We start from the raw sequence: 19767 nt of genomic DNA, 5'->3' as shown, positions 1-19767 counted from the left end.
TGGGGCAAATTTTTCACTGACAGTGTACTCTAGGATCAAAGCAATTTGAAAGCCATTGGTGTAAAAGATAAGAGATTTGTTTCTTTCTTGTCTAAAAGATTGAAAGCCTCTCCTTTAAATCTGAGGCAGTATTTTCAGTTTAAGTAAGTTTCTTTTTTGGTAATATTCTTTTAAAAAATTAATTTTTTTGGTCTTTTTTTTTTGCCATTTCTTGGGCTGCTCCCACGGGATATGGCGATTCCCAGGCTAGGGTTCGAATCGGAGCCATAGCCGCTGGCCTACGCCAGAGCCACAGCAATGTGGGATCCAAGCCACATCTGCAGCCTACGCTGCAGCTCATGGCAACGCCGGATCCTTAACTCACTGAGCAAGGCCAGGGATCGAACCTGCAACCTCATGGTTCCTAGTCGGATTCGTTAACCACTGAGCCACGACGGGAACTCCTTAAAAAAATTTTTTTTTGGTATCAGCTTGCAGTGTCCAATTCAGTAGTCACTAAGCTTCGTGTAGTTATTCAAGTTTAAGTGAAATAAAATTAAATAAAATGAAACATTCAGCTTCTCAGTTGCACTAGTCATATTTAAGAGCTAAGTAGCCACATGGGTAAGCAGCTGCTGTATTGGATAATGTAGATATAGGACATTTCCGTCATCTCAGAAAGTTCTGCTAGGCAGTGCTGCTACACGCTTTCTTGCTCAGCAGTCTTGGTCTCAACTCTTCAGTCTCTTTATCCATCAGCTAGCATCTGTAAGAAAATGCCATAGGGCAGTGGAAAGACATCATCATTTCTGTAATCCCTGAGGAGGAATCAAACTTTTTCTACCTGGAAATTAGTTGCTTTAACTTGCCAAGCTCTTTTTAATAAACATACATAGTTTAAGTTGCTTTTCATGTGATTACATTTCCGCCTTAAATCTGGTAGTACATAATTTGTAATGTTTTATGGTATTTAACACTCAGAAGTTCAAGTGTAATTCTTGCCTCTTAAGTTAGCCTGTCAGAATGCCTGGAACCTCTAGTTTTAGTAAACAGTTGATATAAATTGAATGAAAGCCTATCTTTTTCTTGGAAAATGATTTTCTGTTTGAATCAGTATTTGCTTTATATAGTAGCAGTATATACCAAGGATGAATGATTTTTACATTTTAAAGCAGATTGGGATTCTAGAATGTCTTAGATTGTAGGAAGAACTATTATTAAGCTCAATACTTTTTCTCAAATAGAACATTCTAAAAAAAATTTTAGTGAAGTTTAGTTGATTTACAGTATTGTTAATTTCTGCTATATAGCAGAGTGATTCAGGTATACTTTTATATACATTCTTTTTCATGTTATTTTCTGTTATGGTTTATGACAGGATATTGAATGTAGTTATCTGTGCTGTACAGTAGGATCTTGTTGTTTTTCCATTCTGTCTTTAATAATTTGCAGCTGCTAACCCCAAACTCCCAATCCACCCCTTCCCAGCCCTCCCTCCCCCTTGGGAACCATACAACTATTCTCTCAAATGGAACGTTTTCACAAATTCTAAAGAGAACTGAAGATTTTAATCAGAGTTAGTAGGTTTTTACCCTACCAGAATACATTTTTTTCAGTGCCTGGACCTTTGCTGATTTTGGCCTGAATGTACTGTAACACATTTGAGAAGAGAATTGTATCTTAGCCATAACATAAATGCAAGTGTAAATAATTACAGCTGAGAAAGATTTTGGAATGGTAATAAGTTCACTTGAGTAATTTGGTTTAGCTCAAACTGGATGGAAATAGTCCTGGAAAACATTTATAATAATAAATGGTAGATTAGATATGCTTGTCTGATTAATCACATTTGACCTCTGTGAGTTACTTATTCAAGCACATTATTTGTATTATTAGATGTGCATTTGGGTCATATAAGTATTATATGGCTTTAGTGATTGTTACTATTGTATTAGTTCCTGTTTCCCTTCTTTATACCAAAGATGAGTCATAAACCCACTGTTTACATATGTGCTTTTCTTTCAAGTAAGCAGGACTTCTAATGTCCACAGTAATTGATTCTAAAGAAAGTAGAGGTGGATTTAGTTTGCAAAAAGCTTCCCATTTTTTTTAAATACCTTTAATTTGTTTTAGGTACCTTTTAGTTCTTTTTCTAAAATTAATTTTTTATTCATGTATAGTTGACTTACAATGTTGTATTAATTTCTGCTGTACAGCAAAGTCAGTTATATATATATATACACTTAAAAATATTCTTTTCAGGGAGTTCCCGTCGTGGCGCAGTGGTTAACGAATCCGACTAGGAACCATGAGTTCACGGGTTCAGTCCCTGCCCTTGCTCAGTGGGTTAACGATCTGGCGTTGCCGTGAGCTGTGGTGTAGGTTACAGACGCGGCTCGGATCCCGCGTTGCTGTGGCTCTGGGTAGGCCGGTGGCTACAGCTCCGATTTGACCCCTAGCCTGGGAACCTCCATATGTCGTGGGAGCAGCCCAAGAAATAGCAACAACAACAACAACAAAAAAGACAAAAGACAAAAAAAAATTCTTTTCAGAGTTCCTGTTGTGGCTCAGTGGTTAACAAATCCAACTAGGAACCATGAGGTTAGGGGTTCGGTCCCTGGCCTTGCTCAGTGGTTTAAGGATCCGGCGTTGCTGTGAGCTGTGGTGTGGATTGCAGATGTGGTTCAGATCCCACATTACTGTGACTGTGGTGTAGGCAGGTGGCTACAGCTCCGACTGGACCCCTAGCCTGGGAACCTACATATGCCATGGGAGCTGCCCTAAGAAAGGCCAAAAAAAAAAAAAAATCTTTTCCATTGTGGTTTATGATAGGATATTGGATATAGTTCTCTGTGCTATACAGTAGGACCTTATTGTTTATGCCCGCCATAGCTTACATCTACTAACTCCAGCCTCCCACTCCATCCTTCCCCAATTCTATCCACCTTGGCAACCACAAGTCTGTTCTCCCTGTTGGTAAATCTGTTTCTATTTCATAGTTAGGTTCATTTATGTCATATTTTAGATTCCACATGTACTTGATATCACATGGTATTTGTCTTTCTGTTGATAATCCCTAGGTCCATCCATGTTGCTCTAAATGGCATTATTTCATTCTTTTTAATGGCTGAGTAGTACTCCATTGTATATAAGTACTACATCTTTATCCATTCCTCTGTTGATAGACATCTAGGTTGTTTTCATGTCTTAGGTTTTGAATAGTGGTGCTATGAATATTGTGGTGCATGTTTTGTTTTTTTTCTTAATGAGAGTTAACATTTATTTTTTTGTTATTTTTAATAGTTATTTTCCCAATACAATTTTTTTTCTACTGTAAAGCATGGTGACCCAGTTACACATATGTGTACACATTCTACTTTCTCACATTGTCATGCTCCATCGTAAGTGACTAGACATAGTTCCCAGTGCTACACAGCAGGATCTCATTGCCTTATCCATTCCAAAGGCAATAGTCCACATCTATTAACCCCAAGTTCCCGGTCCATTCCACTCCCTTCTGTTGGCAACCACAAGTCTATTCTCCAAGTCCCTGATTTTCTTTTCTGTGGAAAGGTTCATTTGTGCCTTAGATTCCAGATACAAGTGATATCATATGTGGTATTTGTCTTTCTCTTTATGAATTACTTAACTTAGTATGGGAGGCTCTAGTTCCATCCATGTTGCTGCAAATGGCATTATTTCGTTCTTTTTTATGGCTGAGTAGTATTCCATTGTGTATGTATACCACATCTTCCTAATCCAGTCATCTGTCAATGGACATTTGGGTTGTTTCCATGTCTTGGCTATTGTGAATAGTGCTGCAATGAACATGCGAGTGCATGTGTCTTTTTCGAGGAAAGTTTTGTCTGGATATGTGCCCGAGAGTGGGATTGCTGGGTCATATGGTAGTTCTATGTATAGTTTTCTAAGGTATCTCCATACTGTTTTCCATAGTGGTTGTGCCAATTTACATTCCCACCAATGGTGCAGGAGGGTTCCCTTTTCTCCACACCCCCTCCAACACTTGTTATTTGTGGACTTATTAATGATGGCCATTCTAACTGGTGTGAGGTGGTATCTTGTGGTAGTTTGGATTTGCATTTCTCTAATAATCAGTGATATTGAGCATTTTTCCTGTGCTTGTTGGCCATCTGTATATCTTCCTTGGAGAAATGTCTATACAGGTCTTTTACCCACTTTTCAATTGGGTTGTTGGCTTTTTTGCTGTGTAAGTTGCTTGTATGTTTTAGAGATGAAGCCTTTGTCAGTTGCATCATTTGAAACTATTTTCTCCCATTCTGTAAGTTGTCTTTTTGTTTTCTTTTTGGTTTCCTTTGCTATGCAAAAGCTTGTCAGTTTGATTCCGTCCCATTGGTTTATTTTTGCTTTTATTTCTGTTGCTTTGGGAGACTGACCTGAGAAAATATTCACAAGGTTGATGCCAGAGAATGTTTTGCCTATGTTCTCTTCCAGGAGTTTGATGGTGTCTTGTCTTATATTGAAGTCTTTCAGCCATTTTGAGTTTATTTTTGTGCATGGCGTGAGGGTGTGTTCTAGTTTCATTGATTTGCATGCAGCTGTCCAGGTTTCCCAGCAATGCTTGCTGAAAAGACTGTCTTTTTCCCATTTTATGTTCTTGCCCGCTTTGTCAAAGATTAATTGACCATAGGTATCTGGGTTTATTTCTGGGTTCTCTATTCTGTTCCATTGGTCTGTATGTCTGTTTTGGTACCACTACCATACTGTCGTGATGACTGTGGCTTTGTAATATTGCCTGAAGTCTGGAACAGTTATGCCTCCTGCTTGGTTTTTGTTCCTCAGAATTGCTTTGGCAATTCTGGGTATTTTGTGGTTCCATGTAAATTTTTGGATTGTTTTGTTCTCTTGTTCTGTGAAAAATGTCATGGGTAATTTGATAGGGATTGCGTTGAATCTGTAGATGGCTCTGGGTAGTATGGCCATTTTTACAATGTTAATTTTTCCAACCCAGGAGCATTGGAAATATCTTTCCATTTCTTTACATCTTCTTAATTTCCTTGATTAATGTTTTATAGTTCTCAGCATATAAGTCCTTCACCTCTTTGGTCAGGTGTATTCCCAGGTATTTGATTTTTTGGGGTGCAATTTTAAAAGGTATTGTATTTTCGTATTCCTTTTCTAATATTTTATTGTTAGTATACAGAAATGCGACTGATTTCTAAATGTTAATATTATATCCTGCTACTTTGCTGAATTTGTTGATCAGTTCAAGTAGTTTTTGGGTTGAGTCCTTAGGGTTTTCTATATATAGTATCATGTCATCTTCATATAGTGACAGTTTTACCTCTTCTTTTCCTATTTGGATGTCTTTTATTTCTTTTGTTTGTCTGATCGCTATGGCTAGGACTTCCAATACTATGTTGAATAACAGTGGTGAGAGTTGTTCCAGATTTTAGTGGGAAGGCTTTCAGCTTTTCTCCATTGAGTATTATATTTGCTGTGGGTTTGTCATAAATTGCTTTGATTATGTTAAGGTATGTTCCTTCTGTAACCACTTTGGTAAGAGTTTTTATCATGAATGGATGTTGGACTTTGTCAGATGCTTTCTCTGCATCTATTGAGATGATCATGCGGTCTTTGACTTTTGTTAATGTGGTGTATGACGTTGATTGGTTTGCATGTGTTGAACGATCCTTGTGCACCTGGGATGAATCCCACCTAGTCGTGGTGTATGATCTTTTTTGTATGTTGTTGTATTCGGATGGCTAAAATTTTGTTGAGAATTTTTGCGTCTATATTCATCAAAGTTATTGGCCTATAGTTTTCTTTTTTGGTGGTATCTTTGGTTTTGGAATTAGAGTGACGGTGATGTCATAGAATGTCTTTGGGAGTGTTCTTTTTCAACCTTTGGAAACGTTGATGGAGGATGGGTATAAGTTACTCTTTGTATGTTTGGTAGAATTCACCTGTGAAGCCATCTGGTCCTGGACTTTTATTTGTAGGGAGTGTTTTTAGGACATACTCAATTTCATTTCTAGTGATCAGTCTGTTCAGTTGACCTGTTGCCTTTTTTTTTTTTTTTTTGTCTTTTTGCTATTTCTTGGGCCGCTCCCGCGGCATATGGAGGTTCCCAGGCAAGGGGTCGAATCGGAGCTGTAGCCACCGGCCTACGCCAGCCACAGCAACGCGGGATCCGAACCGCGTCTGCAACCTACACCACAGCTCACAGCAACGCCGGATCGTTAACCCACTGAGCAAGGGCAGGGACCGAACCCGCAACCTCATGGTTCTTAGTCGGATTCGTTAACCACTGCGCCACCACGGGAACTGCTACCTGTTGCTTCTTGATTCAGTTTTGGCAGGCTGTAAGTCTAGAAAGTCTTCCATTTCTTCTAGGTTGTCAAATTTGTTGGCATACAGTTGTTCATGGTATTCTCTCATGGTTTTTTTGTCTTTTTGAATTATAGTTTTGTCTGGATATCTGAGGAGTGGGATTGCTAGATCATATGGTAATTCTATCTTTAGTTTTCTGAGGACCCTCTATACTGTTTTCCATAATGGCTGGACCAACTCATATTCCCCCAATAGTGTGGGAGGGTTCCCTTTTCTCCACATCCTCTCCAGCATTTGTTACTTGTAGACTTTTTTTTTTGTCTTTTTGTCTTTTTGCCATTTCTTGGGCGGCTCCCGCGGCATATGGAGCTTCCCAGGCTAGGGGTTGAGTCGGAGCCATAGCCGCTGGCCTACACCAGAGCCATAGCAACTCGGATCTGAGCCACGTCTGCAACCTACACTGCAGCTCACGGCAACGCCGGATCCTTAACCCACTGAGCAAGGTCAGGGATCGAACCCGCAACTTGATGGTTCCTAGTCGGATTCGTTAACCACTGAGCCACGATGGGAGCTCCTACTTGTAGACATTTTTAATGATGTCTGTTCTGAGCAGTGTGAGGTGGTACCTCATTGTAGTTTTGATTTGTATTTCTTTAATAATTAGCAGTGTTGAGGATCTTTTTTATTTGCCTGTTGGCCATTTTTATTTCTTCTTTGGAGAAATGTCTGTCTATTTAGGTCTCCTGCCCATTTTTTGATTGGATTGTTTGTTTTTTTGTCATTGTTGAATTATATGAGCTTTTTATGTATTTTGGAAATTAAGCTTGTGTTGGTTGCATCATTTTCAGATGTTTTTTCCCCATTCTGTAGGTTGTCTTTTTGTTTTATTTATGGTTTTCTTTGCTGTACACCCAGTTGATTTTGAATAATGCTTGTCTTCCTACCTCTTGACTTGTAGGAAATCACATGTATAATGTATGGTATTAACTGTATCAATGACTCTTACAGGTGGAACAATCCAAAGTTTTAATCAAAGAAGGTGGTGTTCAGTTGCTGCTTACAATAGTTGACACCCCAGGATTTGGCGATGCAGTGGATAATAGTAATTGGTAAGAAGCGTTTGTCATTACTGCTTTCCATTGCATTTAGGAGTGGGGGTGGTTAGGTTTTTCTCCTTTAATACTTCTCATTTTAGGAGTTCCATGATTAAGGATCCAGTGTTGTCATTGCAGGGGCTCAGGTCGCAGCTGTGGCTTGGGTTCAGTCCCTGGCCCTGGAACTTCTGTATGCCATGGATGTGGCCAGAAAAACGTCTCATTTTAGCAAAGGTCACTGACCTTTGAATAATGTGACTTGGGTTCATTAATCAACTTTTGTCACTTATTTGTCAATGTTGTTTAACTTAACTTGAACTGATTTTCTTTTCTCTAAAGTTAGAGATAACACATATCATAGAGTTATTTTGAAGACAATTTCTGAAACAACATAGATACAAGAATTCGCATAAGAAATAACAAACTTTTCATTCTCTACTATAATTTTATGCATTTGTATGTGTTATTTTCTGTCACATCCTAATTTAAACCTGGTTTTAGACCTTCAGTTTTTCCACAAATCATAAGTGAAGAAAATGTCTGTGTTTCTAGTTGGAAGTAATATCTTAATAGTTTATAGACAATATTATTATGTATATTTATGATTTTTCTTTGAGTTCCACATTGGTTTTGAAGTAAAATTTTGTCAACTTTTGAAGCTTCTAAATAAGTTCATCATAAAGTTTCTATATTATTTAATCTTTTCATACAAAATGTAAATCTCTGGATATAATTTTTCATATTATAAAGTGCCTTAGCATTGATATACTTTTAAGTGTAAATAATGTGATGATAATTTAGTTGTGTTTTAACTGTAGACAGTTTTCTTTCATTTGGAAAGTTTAGAAATGATGACTCAAGTTCTTTTCTTTTTATTTTTAGGGCCACCCTTGCAGCATATGGAAGTTCCCAGGCTAGGGGTCAAATCGGACGGAGCTACAGCTCCCGGCCTTTGCCACAGCCACAGCAACTTGGGATCTGAGCCACGTCTGCTACCTACACCGCAGCTCACGGCAGAACCAGATTCTTTTTTTTTTTTTTTGTCTTTTTTGCTATTTCTTTGGGCTGCTCCCACGGCATATGGACGTTCCCAGGCTAGGGGTCAAATCAGAGCTGCAGCCACCGGCCTACGCCAGAGCCACAGCAACGCGGGATCCGAGCCGCGTCTGCAACCTACACCACAGCTCACGGCAACGCCAGATCATTAACCCACTGAGCAAGGGCAGGAATCGAACCCGTGACCTCGTGGTTCCTAGTCGGATTCGTTAACCACTGCGCCATGACGGGAACTCCAACACCAGATTCTTAACCCACTGAGCCAGGCCAGGGAATTGAACCTGCATCCTTATAGATACTAGTTGGGTTTGTTAACCTCTGAGCCACATTGGAAACTCAAAAATCAAGATTTATTGAATATAATTGGTAAGTGTTTTTGAATCAGAATATGTAGAATAATTTGAGGTATCTTCCATTGGTTACATTGGTTTTACATATTTTAAAATATTGGTCAGTGCTCTTTAACATAGGCATCAGTTGTATATTCATATGTAGAATCACAACTTATTATTTATCTCCATTCTACAGCTGGCAGCCTGTTATCGATTACATTGATAGTAAGTTTGAGGACTACCTAAATGCAGAATCTCGAGTGAACAGACGTCAGATGCCTGATAACAGGGTGCAGTGTTGTTTATACTTCATTGCTCCTTCAGGACATGGGTCAGTACCTTGATGCTTCACATAACCTTTTATTGTTTTATTATTACTCAACGTTGGGTGTATGTTTTCGTAATCCTTATTTTTGTGGAGTACGTTTAACTATATCAGTTGTAAAGTTTCAAGTTCCATATAAAAATGGCTTTTAAAAAACCTTTTTAAGTCCTACATAAGCTGACAGTGATTTTACTTCTTAGTTTCTTATGCATTTACCTGCTTCATAGAAAGGAACGTTGTTTCCATCATGGTTTGGTGTCTCAGTGTGGCTAATTTAGCTTTCTTTTTGGTCAGTCTGCCACTAATTGAACTATCAAATAAGGAAAAACAGCTGTAACAATTAGCCTAGACATAGTCTAAGAAACTCCAGATATTATTTACTATAAATCTGGTAGAGACGATTGCAAAAATCCTTAAATACCAAGGTTCTCAAGTGCCATTTCTTTCTACACTAAAACTGCTTGTCTTAATGTTTTGCCTTAGCTATTACAGTCACATTGTTTCAGTATCATATCATCAGTATTAACATTCTGCTTATTAGGAGTTAAAATTAGGATCTAAATATCTTGACATTTATATGATCTGATTGCTCTGCTATTAGTACAACCTGTCTGTACTCCTTTTTTGTTGTTGTTTTTACTTCGTCATTTTCAGCAGATACATTAAATAGCATTAAGTCATCAAACACTCAAATTACCAGTAGTGTAAACTGGTTCCTTCAAAAGAGTACCTTTCTCTCTATTTTCTGCTTTCTTCTTCACATTTTTTCTAGATAGTGCCCATTGGTTGAGCAGAAAACCTTAATTATGTAATTTACCATTTTTGCACTGTCCATTGTAGTGTTTCAAATGTTTTTTCTTTTTTTTTTTTTGTCTTTTGTCTTTGTTGTTGTTGTTGTTGTTGTTGTTGCTATTTCTTGGGCCGCTCCCGCGGCATATGGAGGTTCCCAGGCCAGGGGTTGAATCGGAGCTGTAGCCACCGGCCTACGCCAGAGCCACAGCAACGCGGGATCTGAGCCGCGTCTGCAACCTACACCACAGCTCACGGCAACGCCGGATCGTTAACCCACTGAGCAAGGGCAGGGACCGAACCCGAAACCTCATGGTTCCTAGTCGAATTCGTTAACCACTGCGCCACGACAGGAACTCCTCAAATGTTTTTTCTAATTCTAATACTATTATACAGTATTTTCAGAAGTTTACGTATTTAAAACAAAAAATTGATTCATCTACTTAAAAGGCTAAGAAAAAAAAACCCTCAAGAATACCATGCTGTGTGTGTGTATGTGTGTGTGTATGTATGTATGTATAGCCTTTTATGAGTAGTTGTTAGCTTCTTCCTGAATTTATATGTATATTTTTTATAATTCTGGTTTAACTTGTTAGGGCTTCTTCCTGGAAGACAACAGAGTAAAATCTTAATCTGCAGTTAAGTCGCTAGAAATCCATCAGTTTATATCCAGTTTTATTATATTATTTTATTATTTTTATGATTTTGTCTTTTTAGGGCTGCACCCACAACATATGGAGGTTCCCAGGCTAGGGGTCAAATTGGAGCTGTAGCTGCCGGCCTACACCACAGCCATAGCAACTCGGGATCCGAGCCACATCTTTGACCTACACCACAGCTCACAGCAATGCTGGATCCTTAACCTACTGACCAAGGCCAGGGATCAAATCTGTGTCCTCATGGATGCTAGTCAGATTTGTTTCTGCTGAGCCATGATGGGAAGTCCCAGTTTTATTATTTTAGATCTTTTGGACTCTCTCCATGATTTAGTAATTCTCATGAAATCGCATTTCTCATATCCCCTGAGGGAAAATATATTTCTTAAAATTGCTTGGGAAATGCAATGTTTTTTTTAAAGGAACATTTTTGATACATGTAGTGGCTTTGGGCCATTTGTTTGTCACAAAGGATAAGAGTTCAAAATTTTAATTTCTTATGTATAAAAATATGCTATTGAGTAGTTTGTCAACTTAACTATTTCTTTTATTTATTTATTTATTTATTTATTTATTTTTGCTCTTTAGGGCAGTACCCATGGCATATGGGGATTCCCAGGCTAGGGATCGAAATGGAGCTGTAGCCGCTGGCCTGTGCCACTGCCACAGCAACACAGGATCCAAGCCACATCTGCAACCTGCACCATGGCTCACAGCAACGCCGGATCCTTAACCCACTGAGCGAGGCCAGGGATCGAACCCACAGCCTCATGGTTTACAGTCAGATTAGTTTCCACTGTGCCACACCAGGAACTCCTCAGCTTAACTATTTTTAGAAATGGAATAGTTTTGCCCATTAGTATGTGCTACTATAGATTCAGTGAAAGAACATGACGCTTTTCTCTAGAGAGTTCCAAATTTCTGCTCACTACAGACCGAAATTTCAGGCAGCATAATAAATGAATTTGGACTGTTCTGTCTTATCCTGCATTCCCTTTTTAGAGGGATTCTGTTTTTGGAGTAGTTATAAATTTCAGTGCCTTCCACTTCATCCTACCAAGTGTCACCACTGAACTTGGGGTTAATTTATGATTTCAGTTCTTGGTGCTTTATTTTCTCTGTTCAGTGCTTGGTAACTGACTTGGAACTTAAGGGGTTTTTTTGTTTGTTCGTTTTTGTTTTTTTGTTATTTTGCTTTTTAGGGCCACACCCACAGCATTTGGAAGTTCCCAGGTGAGGGGTTGAATCAGAGCTACAGCTGCCAGCCTATGCCACAGTCACGGCAGCACAGCATCTGAGCTGCGTCTTACCTATACCAGAGCTCACAGCAATGCTGGATCTCCAACCCACTGAGCAAGGCCAGGGATAGAACCCGCGTTTTCATGCATACTAGTTAGATTCGTTTTCACTGCGCCACAACAGGAACTCTGGAACTTGAATTTTTAAATGGTGTTTTTATAAACCTTTTGAATATTGATTGCCAATTTGAGAAAACGATGTCACTCAGTGAGTTTTATGTAGAAAGTGTTTTTTTCTCTTAGAAATATATGTGTAGGGAGTTCCCGTTGTGGCTCAGTGGGTTACTAACTAGACTCTTAGCCCTGAGAGTACAGGTTCAATCCCTGGCCTCGATCAGTGGCTTAAGGATCTGATATTGCCATGAGCTTTGGTGTAGGTTGCAGATGCAGCTTGGATTCCGCGTTGTTGTGGCTGTGGCATAGACCAGCAACTGCAGCTCCGATTGGACCCCTAGCCTGGGAACTTCCATATGCCACAGGTGTGGGACTAAAAAGTGCATGCACACACACTTTATTTATATATATATATATATATATATATATATATATTTATATATTTATATATGTAAGATATAATATCTATTATAAATACTATGTATATATTTCATAAATATTTGTCATTTGCTGTAGGCTTTGAGGTTAAATAGTCTTTTCCCTCCAATGTCGGTTTATTTTCTGGGAATTCTATAAGGACTTTCCATTGTTTAAAAACATTTAAAAACTGAATTTGTTGGAAAAGATGATCTGAAATTAAACGGGCAGAGGAAAAATTTCAACCGGAATATAATCTACTATGAACTAAATGTTTTCTGGTGTTGACATTTTATAAGCGTTTGAAATTTGTATTCTAAAGGGCAGAAGGATTTTATCGGGGCTTTTATAATGGTTATATCTGAAGTTTAATTTTTTAAAACAGATTTAAATGTTATTCAGCCCTGTTGTTTTATATTTGAAAAGTTGACTTCCCCGGTTTCCTTGTCATCATTATTCAAAAGGCTGACACATTGGAAGTAGAAGGTGGCAAAATGCTAAGGGATGCTAAGTAGATGAGGACGGTGAAGAGACTATGTCATCACAGGCCTTGTGGGCCACACTAGCTAAGGAATCTGGCCTTAATAAGGTTTTCAGTTAAGGAATGAATTGTTCAGATTAGGATTTTAGAAAAACCAGTCTGACTCAGTGTGCATGGACCAGATTAGAGTCTTGTATTTATCTGTGCATACCAAAAGTCTTGGTGCTCTGAACCAAATCAGTGAAAATGGAGATAAATACATAAACATATTTGTTCAGCAGGTCTTGGTGAATATTTGGAATTGAAAATTAGAGGACAGAGGAATCCTGAGTTTCAGCCTTGAGTGATTGGGTGGGTTGTAGTGCCATTCACTGAGATAGAAAGTACAGAAGGGGAGGGAAAATTTGGGGATTCATATGAACTTTTGATTTTGAGGTGCCAAAATGGAATGTCCGAGTAATATTTCCACTGGGTGAACACAAGCCTGGAACTTGAGGGTGAGATCTGGGCTTGGTAAAAAGACTTGGGACTTTTTGACTCACAAGGGATAATAAGGACCCATTGTAATTGATGATAAGCTTGCAGAATGTAGAGTGATAAGAGGAGACCTCCTAGATAATTCTGAGGAATATATCTCTAAAGGATTAGCTTACAAAGAGGATCCTGAAAAGTACCCTAAATGAACAAATTGTGAGAGAGTAATGTCAAATGCTACATAATGGGCAAATTAAAAAATAATGGTAAACACCATAATATTTATGATTTAGCTGCTGCTAATTAATTATACTAGCAGTATGGAAGTATTCAGCAACTTTGAAAGTATAGTTGCAAAGTGGAGGCAGCAGCCAGAGTGTAATGGAAATATAGTTGGTAGCAAGAAGTGAAAGAACTTTTTTTCATTAAAAAAACCCACAAAAACCCAAAGATTTCCCAAATTATGAGTAATAAGTATAGAGACTATTATAGGAAAGTCTGTTAGGAACCTTCTGTTCTTTCTAATTCTTTCTGAGAGCCAAAACTCTTTGATCAGGGTGTTGAAGGGCAGGAGTCAAAGCCTTCTTATCTACTCCAGCCTAGGGGTCAAATCAGAGCTGCAGCTGCTGGTCTGCACCACAGCCACACCAGCAAGGGATCTGAGTCGTGTCTGTGACCTACACTACAGCTCACAGCAGCTCCAGATCCTTAACCCACTGAGTGGGGCTAGGGATAACACCCGCGTCCTCATGGATACTAGTTGTGTTCGTTACCACTGAGCCATAACAGGAACTCCTTGAGGTCCTGTTCGTCCTGTTGATGGCCCAGTACATCTTCAGAGAGTGTTTCTGACAAGTAAAGTAGTTCTGATGTATTTAATTTAGTGTTGGAAATGGGAAAATCTATTCTCCCAAATTGCTCAATCCAGTCATATTAAAATTGTCTATTTCAGACTTAAACCATTGGATATTGAGTTTATGAAGCGTTTGCATGAAAAAGTGAATATCATTCCACTTATTGCCAAAGCAGACACACTCACACCAGAGGAGTGCCAACAGTTTAAAAAACAGGTGAGTAGAAGGAGCTTGAACTCTTGGATTTCTAGTACATTCATATGGAATATGTAGTTTTTTTGTTTGTTTTCAGTATAGCTTGTGAGAGTGTATTTTTCTTGCTATACACTGTATTAAAAATAGCTCTTGGAAGTAACCTTCTGCTTTCGTTTTCTCTTTGGAGCCCTTAAGTAGTTACATTGCCCTTTTCTTTTGTCAGTTTAAATAAGGCTATTTTACTTTATTTTTTGATGGTGATAGTATTTTTAAAATTGAAATATAGTTGATTTACAGTGTTGTGGTACAGTATTACAATGTTGTGTTAGTTTCAGGTATACAGCAAAGTGATCCAGTTACACACACATATTCTTTAGATTCTTTTCTTAGATATGGCTATTTTAGATGTGTCTGTATTGCTTCGACCACCACCCCTCCCCACACCCTTTAGAATTACTTTTATAGACTGAATTCCCAGGGATAGGATTACCTTTTGAAAGGGTATAATTAGTTTGTGTCCCCCTACACCCACACATACCCTTTTTGTCATTCTCCTTTCCCAATAAAACAGTCAAATTCATTTTATAAGGGGCTTATTTGTTTCAGTGCTTTGCCAGCATTGTTTGTCACTTTTATTTTTAAAAACTCTTTTTGGAATAAAGTGGTACTTAATAGGTTAACTTTTAATTTTCCAGAAAGTCTGACCACTTTAAAGCAGGGGTTTATTTTTCCCTTATTACTGTGTTTGGTGTATATATTACATTTTATGAAATGTAGGGTTAGTTTCTCAAACTGCTTTACTATTCCAGTAACCTATTGTTTAATTTTAGGCCAGTGTTATATCTTTTAACTGCAGTTATGTTGTATGCTATTTTAAAATAGGAGTTCCCATTGTGACGCAGGGGAAATGAATCCAGCTAGTATCCATGAGGGATGCGGATTTGATCCCTGCCCTTGCTCAGTGGGTCAGGGATCCGTCGTTGCCAAGAGCTGTGGTGTAGGTTGCAGACGCAGCTCGGATCCTGTGCTGCTGTGACTGTGGTGTAGGCCAGCAGCTGCAGCTCTGATTCGACCTCTGGCCTGGGAATTTCCATATGTTGCAGGTGCAGCCCTAAGCAAAAAAAAGCAAACCAAAACAAAAAAACTTAGAGTTAAATATATCTTACTGTCCTTGTAGTCCCTCTTGTAACTACAGAGTTACTTTGGTATTGAGTATAGTTCCTTGTGTAATACAGTAGGTCCTTGTTGGTTATCTATTTTATATATAGTAGTGTGTGTATGTTAATCCCATCCTCCTAATTAATCCCCCTGCTTCTCCTTTGGTAACTGTAAGTTTGTGTTCTATGTCTCTGGGTCTAGACATTTGTATCTTTTTTGTAAAGATTCCATATATAAGTGATATCATATAATACTTATCTTTGGGTTACTTAGTATGATAATTTCTAGGTCCATTTTGTTGCTGCAAATGTCATTGCTTCATTCTTTTTTTCTGCTTGAGTAATTTTCCACTATATATATATACATGTATATATACACCACATCTTTACCCATTTACCTGTTAGTGAACATTTAGGTTGCTTCCATGTCTTGGCTATTGTAAACAGTACTGCTGTGAACATTGAAATGCATGTATCTTTTCAAATTAGTTTTCTTTGAATATATGCCAAAGAGTAAGATTGCAGGATCATACGGCAGCTCTGTTTTTAGTTATTTAAGGAACCTCCGTACTCTTCTCCTTAGTGGCTGTACCAGTTTGCATTCCTACCAATAGTGTAGGAGGGTACCTTTTTCTCCACACTCTCTCCTGCATTTGTTATTTGTAGGCTTTTTGATGATGGTCATTCTGACCTGTGTGAGGTCATGTATTTCTTTCTCAAGATTGCTTGGACTCTTCAGGGTCTTCTGTGTTTCCATACACATTTAAAAATGTTTTGTTCTGGTTCTGTGAAAAATGACATCGGTAATTTAATAGTGATTGCATTGAATCTGTAGATTGCCTTGAGTAGTATAGTCATTTTAACAATATAGTTTCTTCCAGTCCAAGAACACAGTATATTTTCCTATCTTTCTGTGTTGTCTTCAGTTTTTTTCATTAGCATCTTACAATCTTTGGAACACAAGTCTTTTTCCTCCTTAGATAGGTTTATTCTTACCTTACATATTCTTTTTGATGTGATGGTAAATGAGATTGTTCCCTTAATCTTTCTTTGTGATCTTTTGGTTTTTGTATATAGAAATGCAATAAGAATTCCATCGTGCCTCAGCAGAAACTAATCTGACTAGCATTCATGAAGATGCAGGTTTGATCCCTGGCCTTGCTCAGTGAGTTAAGGATCTTTCGTTGCCATGAACGTGGTGTAGGACATGGATGTAGCTCGGATCCAGCATTGCTGTGGCTGTGGTGTAGGCCATAAGCTACAGCTCTGATTCGACTCCTAGCCTGGGAACCTCCGTATGCCTTGGGTGCAGCCCTAAAAAGACCCCCCCAAAAAAAAGTAATACAACAGATTTCTGTGTATTAATTTTGTATCCTGAAACTTCACTGAATTCATTGATGAGCTCTAGTAGATATTTTGTTAGTGTCTTTAGGATTTTCTTTGAGGACAGTGACAATTTTTCTTTTCCAATTCGAATTGCTTTTAGTTCTTTTTTTTCCCCAAAAAAACTATATTGAATAAAAGTGGCTACAGTGGGTATCCTTGTCTTGTTCCTGATCTTAGAGGAAATGCTTTCAGCTTTCACCATTGAGTATGGTTTTAGCTGTGGGTTTGTCATATATGGACTTTATTATATTGGAGTTTGTTCCCTCTATGCCCATTATCTGGAATTTTATCAAAAGCTTTTCTGCATCTATTGAGATGATCATATGGTTTTTATTCTTCAATTTGTTCATTTGGTGTATCACACTGAAAAATCCTTGCAGCCTTGGGATAAATCCCACTTGATGGTGGCGTATGATTCTTTTAATATGTTGTTGTTGTCTTTTTGCCTTTTCTAGGGCTGCTCCCGCAGCATATGAAGGTTCCCAGGCTAGGGGTCTAATCAGAGCTGTAGCCACCGGCCTACGCCAGAGCCACAGCAAGGCGGGATCTGAGCCGCATCTGCGAGCTACACCACAGCTCACAGCAATGCCAGATCCTTAACCCACTGAGCAAGGCCAGGGATCGAACCCACAACCTCATGGTTCCTAGTCGGATTCATTAACCACTGCGCCACAATGGGAACTCCTAATATGTTGTTGGATTTTATTTGCTAGTATTTTGTTGAGAATTGTTAGGTCTGTGTTCATCAGTGATATTACCTGGCCTATAATTTTTTCTTTTTTTTAATGTGTGGGTTTGTTTGGTTTTTTTGTTTTGTTTTGTTTGTGTTTTTTTTGTTTTTGTTTTTTTTTGGCTGTGCCTATGGCATGTGGAAGTTCCCAGGCCAGGGATTGAACTCCAACACATTAGTGACCCAAGCCACTGAAGTGACAATGCTGCGTCTTTAATTCATTGAGCCACACCAGAACTCCTGTTTTGGTATCAGGTGTTGGTGACCTCATAGAATGAGTTTGGAAGTGTTCCTTTCTTTGGAATAGTCTCAGAAGGATAGGTGTTGATACTTCTCTAAATGTTTTGTGTGTTTGATGTTGTCTTAAGCCATCCTCTGTTCTTTTTATTCTTTTTTCTTTATTCTGTTTCAAGGCAGTGATTTCTATCACTTTGTCTTCCAGTTCACTGATCTGTTCTTACACCTAATTTATTCTCCTATTTTAGTGTATTTTTTTATTTCAGTTATTGTATTCTTAACTCTGGTTGGTTGTTCTTTATATTTTCTCTTTGTTAAAAACTTATAAAGAAGATGTGGTACATATCTACAATGGAATATTACTTAGCCATAAAAAAGAGGGGAGCAGTGCCGTTTATAGCAACATGGATGAACCTAGAAATTATCATACTTAGTGAAGTTAGACAGTGAAAGACAAATATCTTGATTTCACTTATATGTGGAATCTAAAAAAGGATGCAAATGAACTTATTTACCAAAAAAAAAAAAAGACGCATTTCAAAAAATTTATGGTTACCAAAGGTTGATGGGTGGAAGTGGGGGAGGGGTGGACTGGGGATTTGAGATTGGCATATGCGCATTGAGGTATATGGTATGATTGGCCAACAGGGAACTGCTGTATTGCACAAAGAACTTTATCCAATATTTTATGATAATCTATCTGGGAAAAGAATCTGAAAGAGAATGGATGTGTGTGCATGTATAACTGAATCACTTTGCTGTACAGCAGAAATTATCACAGCATTGTAAATCCACTGTGCTTCAATAAAACTTTAAAAAATGAAAAAAAAAACAAAAACAAAAAAACTTCTTGCTCTGTGCAACCATTCCTTTTCCCAGTTCTTGAATCATCTTTATGATCAGTTATTCTGAACTCTTTCTCAGGTAGTTTGCCTATCTCACTTAACTTACTTGTTCTAAGGTTTTATCTTGTTTCTTCATCTGGAATGTATTCCTTTGCCATTTCATTTTGTTTAAATTTCTATTTGTATTTTTGTGTGTATAGTAGGTTAATTACATTTCTCAACCTTGGAGAAGTGGCTCACTGCCTTAGGGGATATCCTGTGTGTATCTGTAGTACATTCCCCTCTCATCACCCAAGGACCAGGGACCATTAGGTCCCAGGGGAGGTGTTGACCTGTGTTTGTAAACTCAGTTCTGCAGGCTATGGGGTCATAGTTTTCTTGCTTCCAGTGTCTGCCCTTTGGTAGGTGAAGCTGGTCTCATTTTAGAATAACTTGAAATATATTTCAAAAACCTGTTGAAATTTCCTTTTGTTAAATCTAATTAAATTTTGAGAATGTATTAGTATATCATTTTTTGTATATTTGTTATTTATACCAGGAGTTTGTGTTTTTCTTTTTAATTTATATTCACTCCCATTTTTATCTTGTAATGTGCTGTTTCTGAGTTCAGATACAATTCATATAAAACATTTCTATCTTGATCTGTATGTATCTTGATTTGGAATTGTGCTGAACAACCAAGAGATCAAAAAGATGAATAAGCAATGATCTCTACTTCCAAATAGGTCATATTGTAGTGATTTGTATAATTTTCTTTTTCTTATGTTAAAAAGGGGTTTTTAACTGGAAGTATTTATCAGAGTCATAGAGAACTTAGAGAATTTTTTCAAAATGAATTATTAGACCAATTTAGTAGTTTAAGGTGGGGCTTTGTGGTGTTCGTTATTTTGAAGATGCTCACTCAGGCCACTTTTTAAAATTAAAAAATTTTTGTTAAAGTATAGTTGATTTACAGTGTTGTGCTAATTTCTTCTGTACAGCAAAGGACCCAGTCGTACTTATATGTATATATTACTTTTCTTATATTATCTTCCAT

General features: G+C 37.9%; 1 protein-coding gene across 3 annotated transcripts in view; it reads left to right on the top strand.

Moving 5' to 3' along the window:
• The window catches only part of SEPTIN7 (septin 7), a 101709-nt gene that overhangs the window by 59464 nt on the left and 22478 nt on the right, over nucleotides 1-19767 (top strand). For all 3 annotated transcript variants that reach the window (XM_047763082.1, XM_047763081.1, XM_047763083.1), the window contains 3 exons: nucleotides 7300-7400; nucleotides 8970-9104; nucleotides 14280-14397. In XM_047763082.1, coding sequence (XP_047619038.1) covers nucleotides 7300-7400; nucleotides 8970-9104; nucleotides 14280-14397 — 354 coding nt within the window. The remainder of the gene's footprint in view (nucleotides 1-7299; nucleotides 7401-8969; nucleotides 9105-14279; nucleotides 14398-19767) is intronic.

This window comes from Phacochoerus africanus, chromosome 16, assembly GCF_016906955.1.
Source record: "Phacochoerus africanus isolate WHEZ1 chromosome 16, ROS_Pafr_v1, whole genome shotgun sequence".
Taxonomy (NCBI): domain Eukaryota; kingdom Metazoa; phylum Chordata; class Mammalia; order Artiodactyla; family Suidae; genus Phacochoerus; species Phacochoerus africanus.
This window is presented reverse-complemented; position numbering and strand designations above follow the sequence as displayed.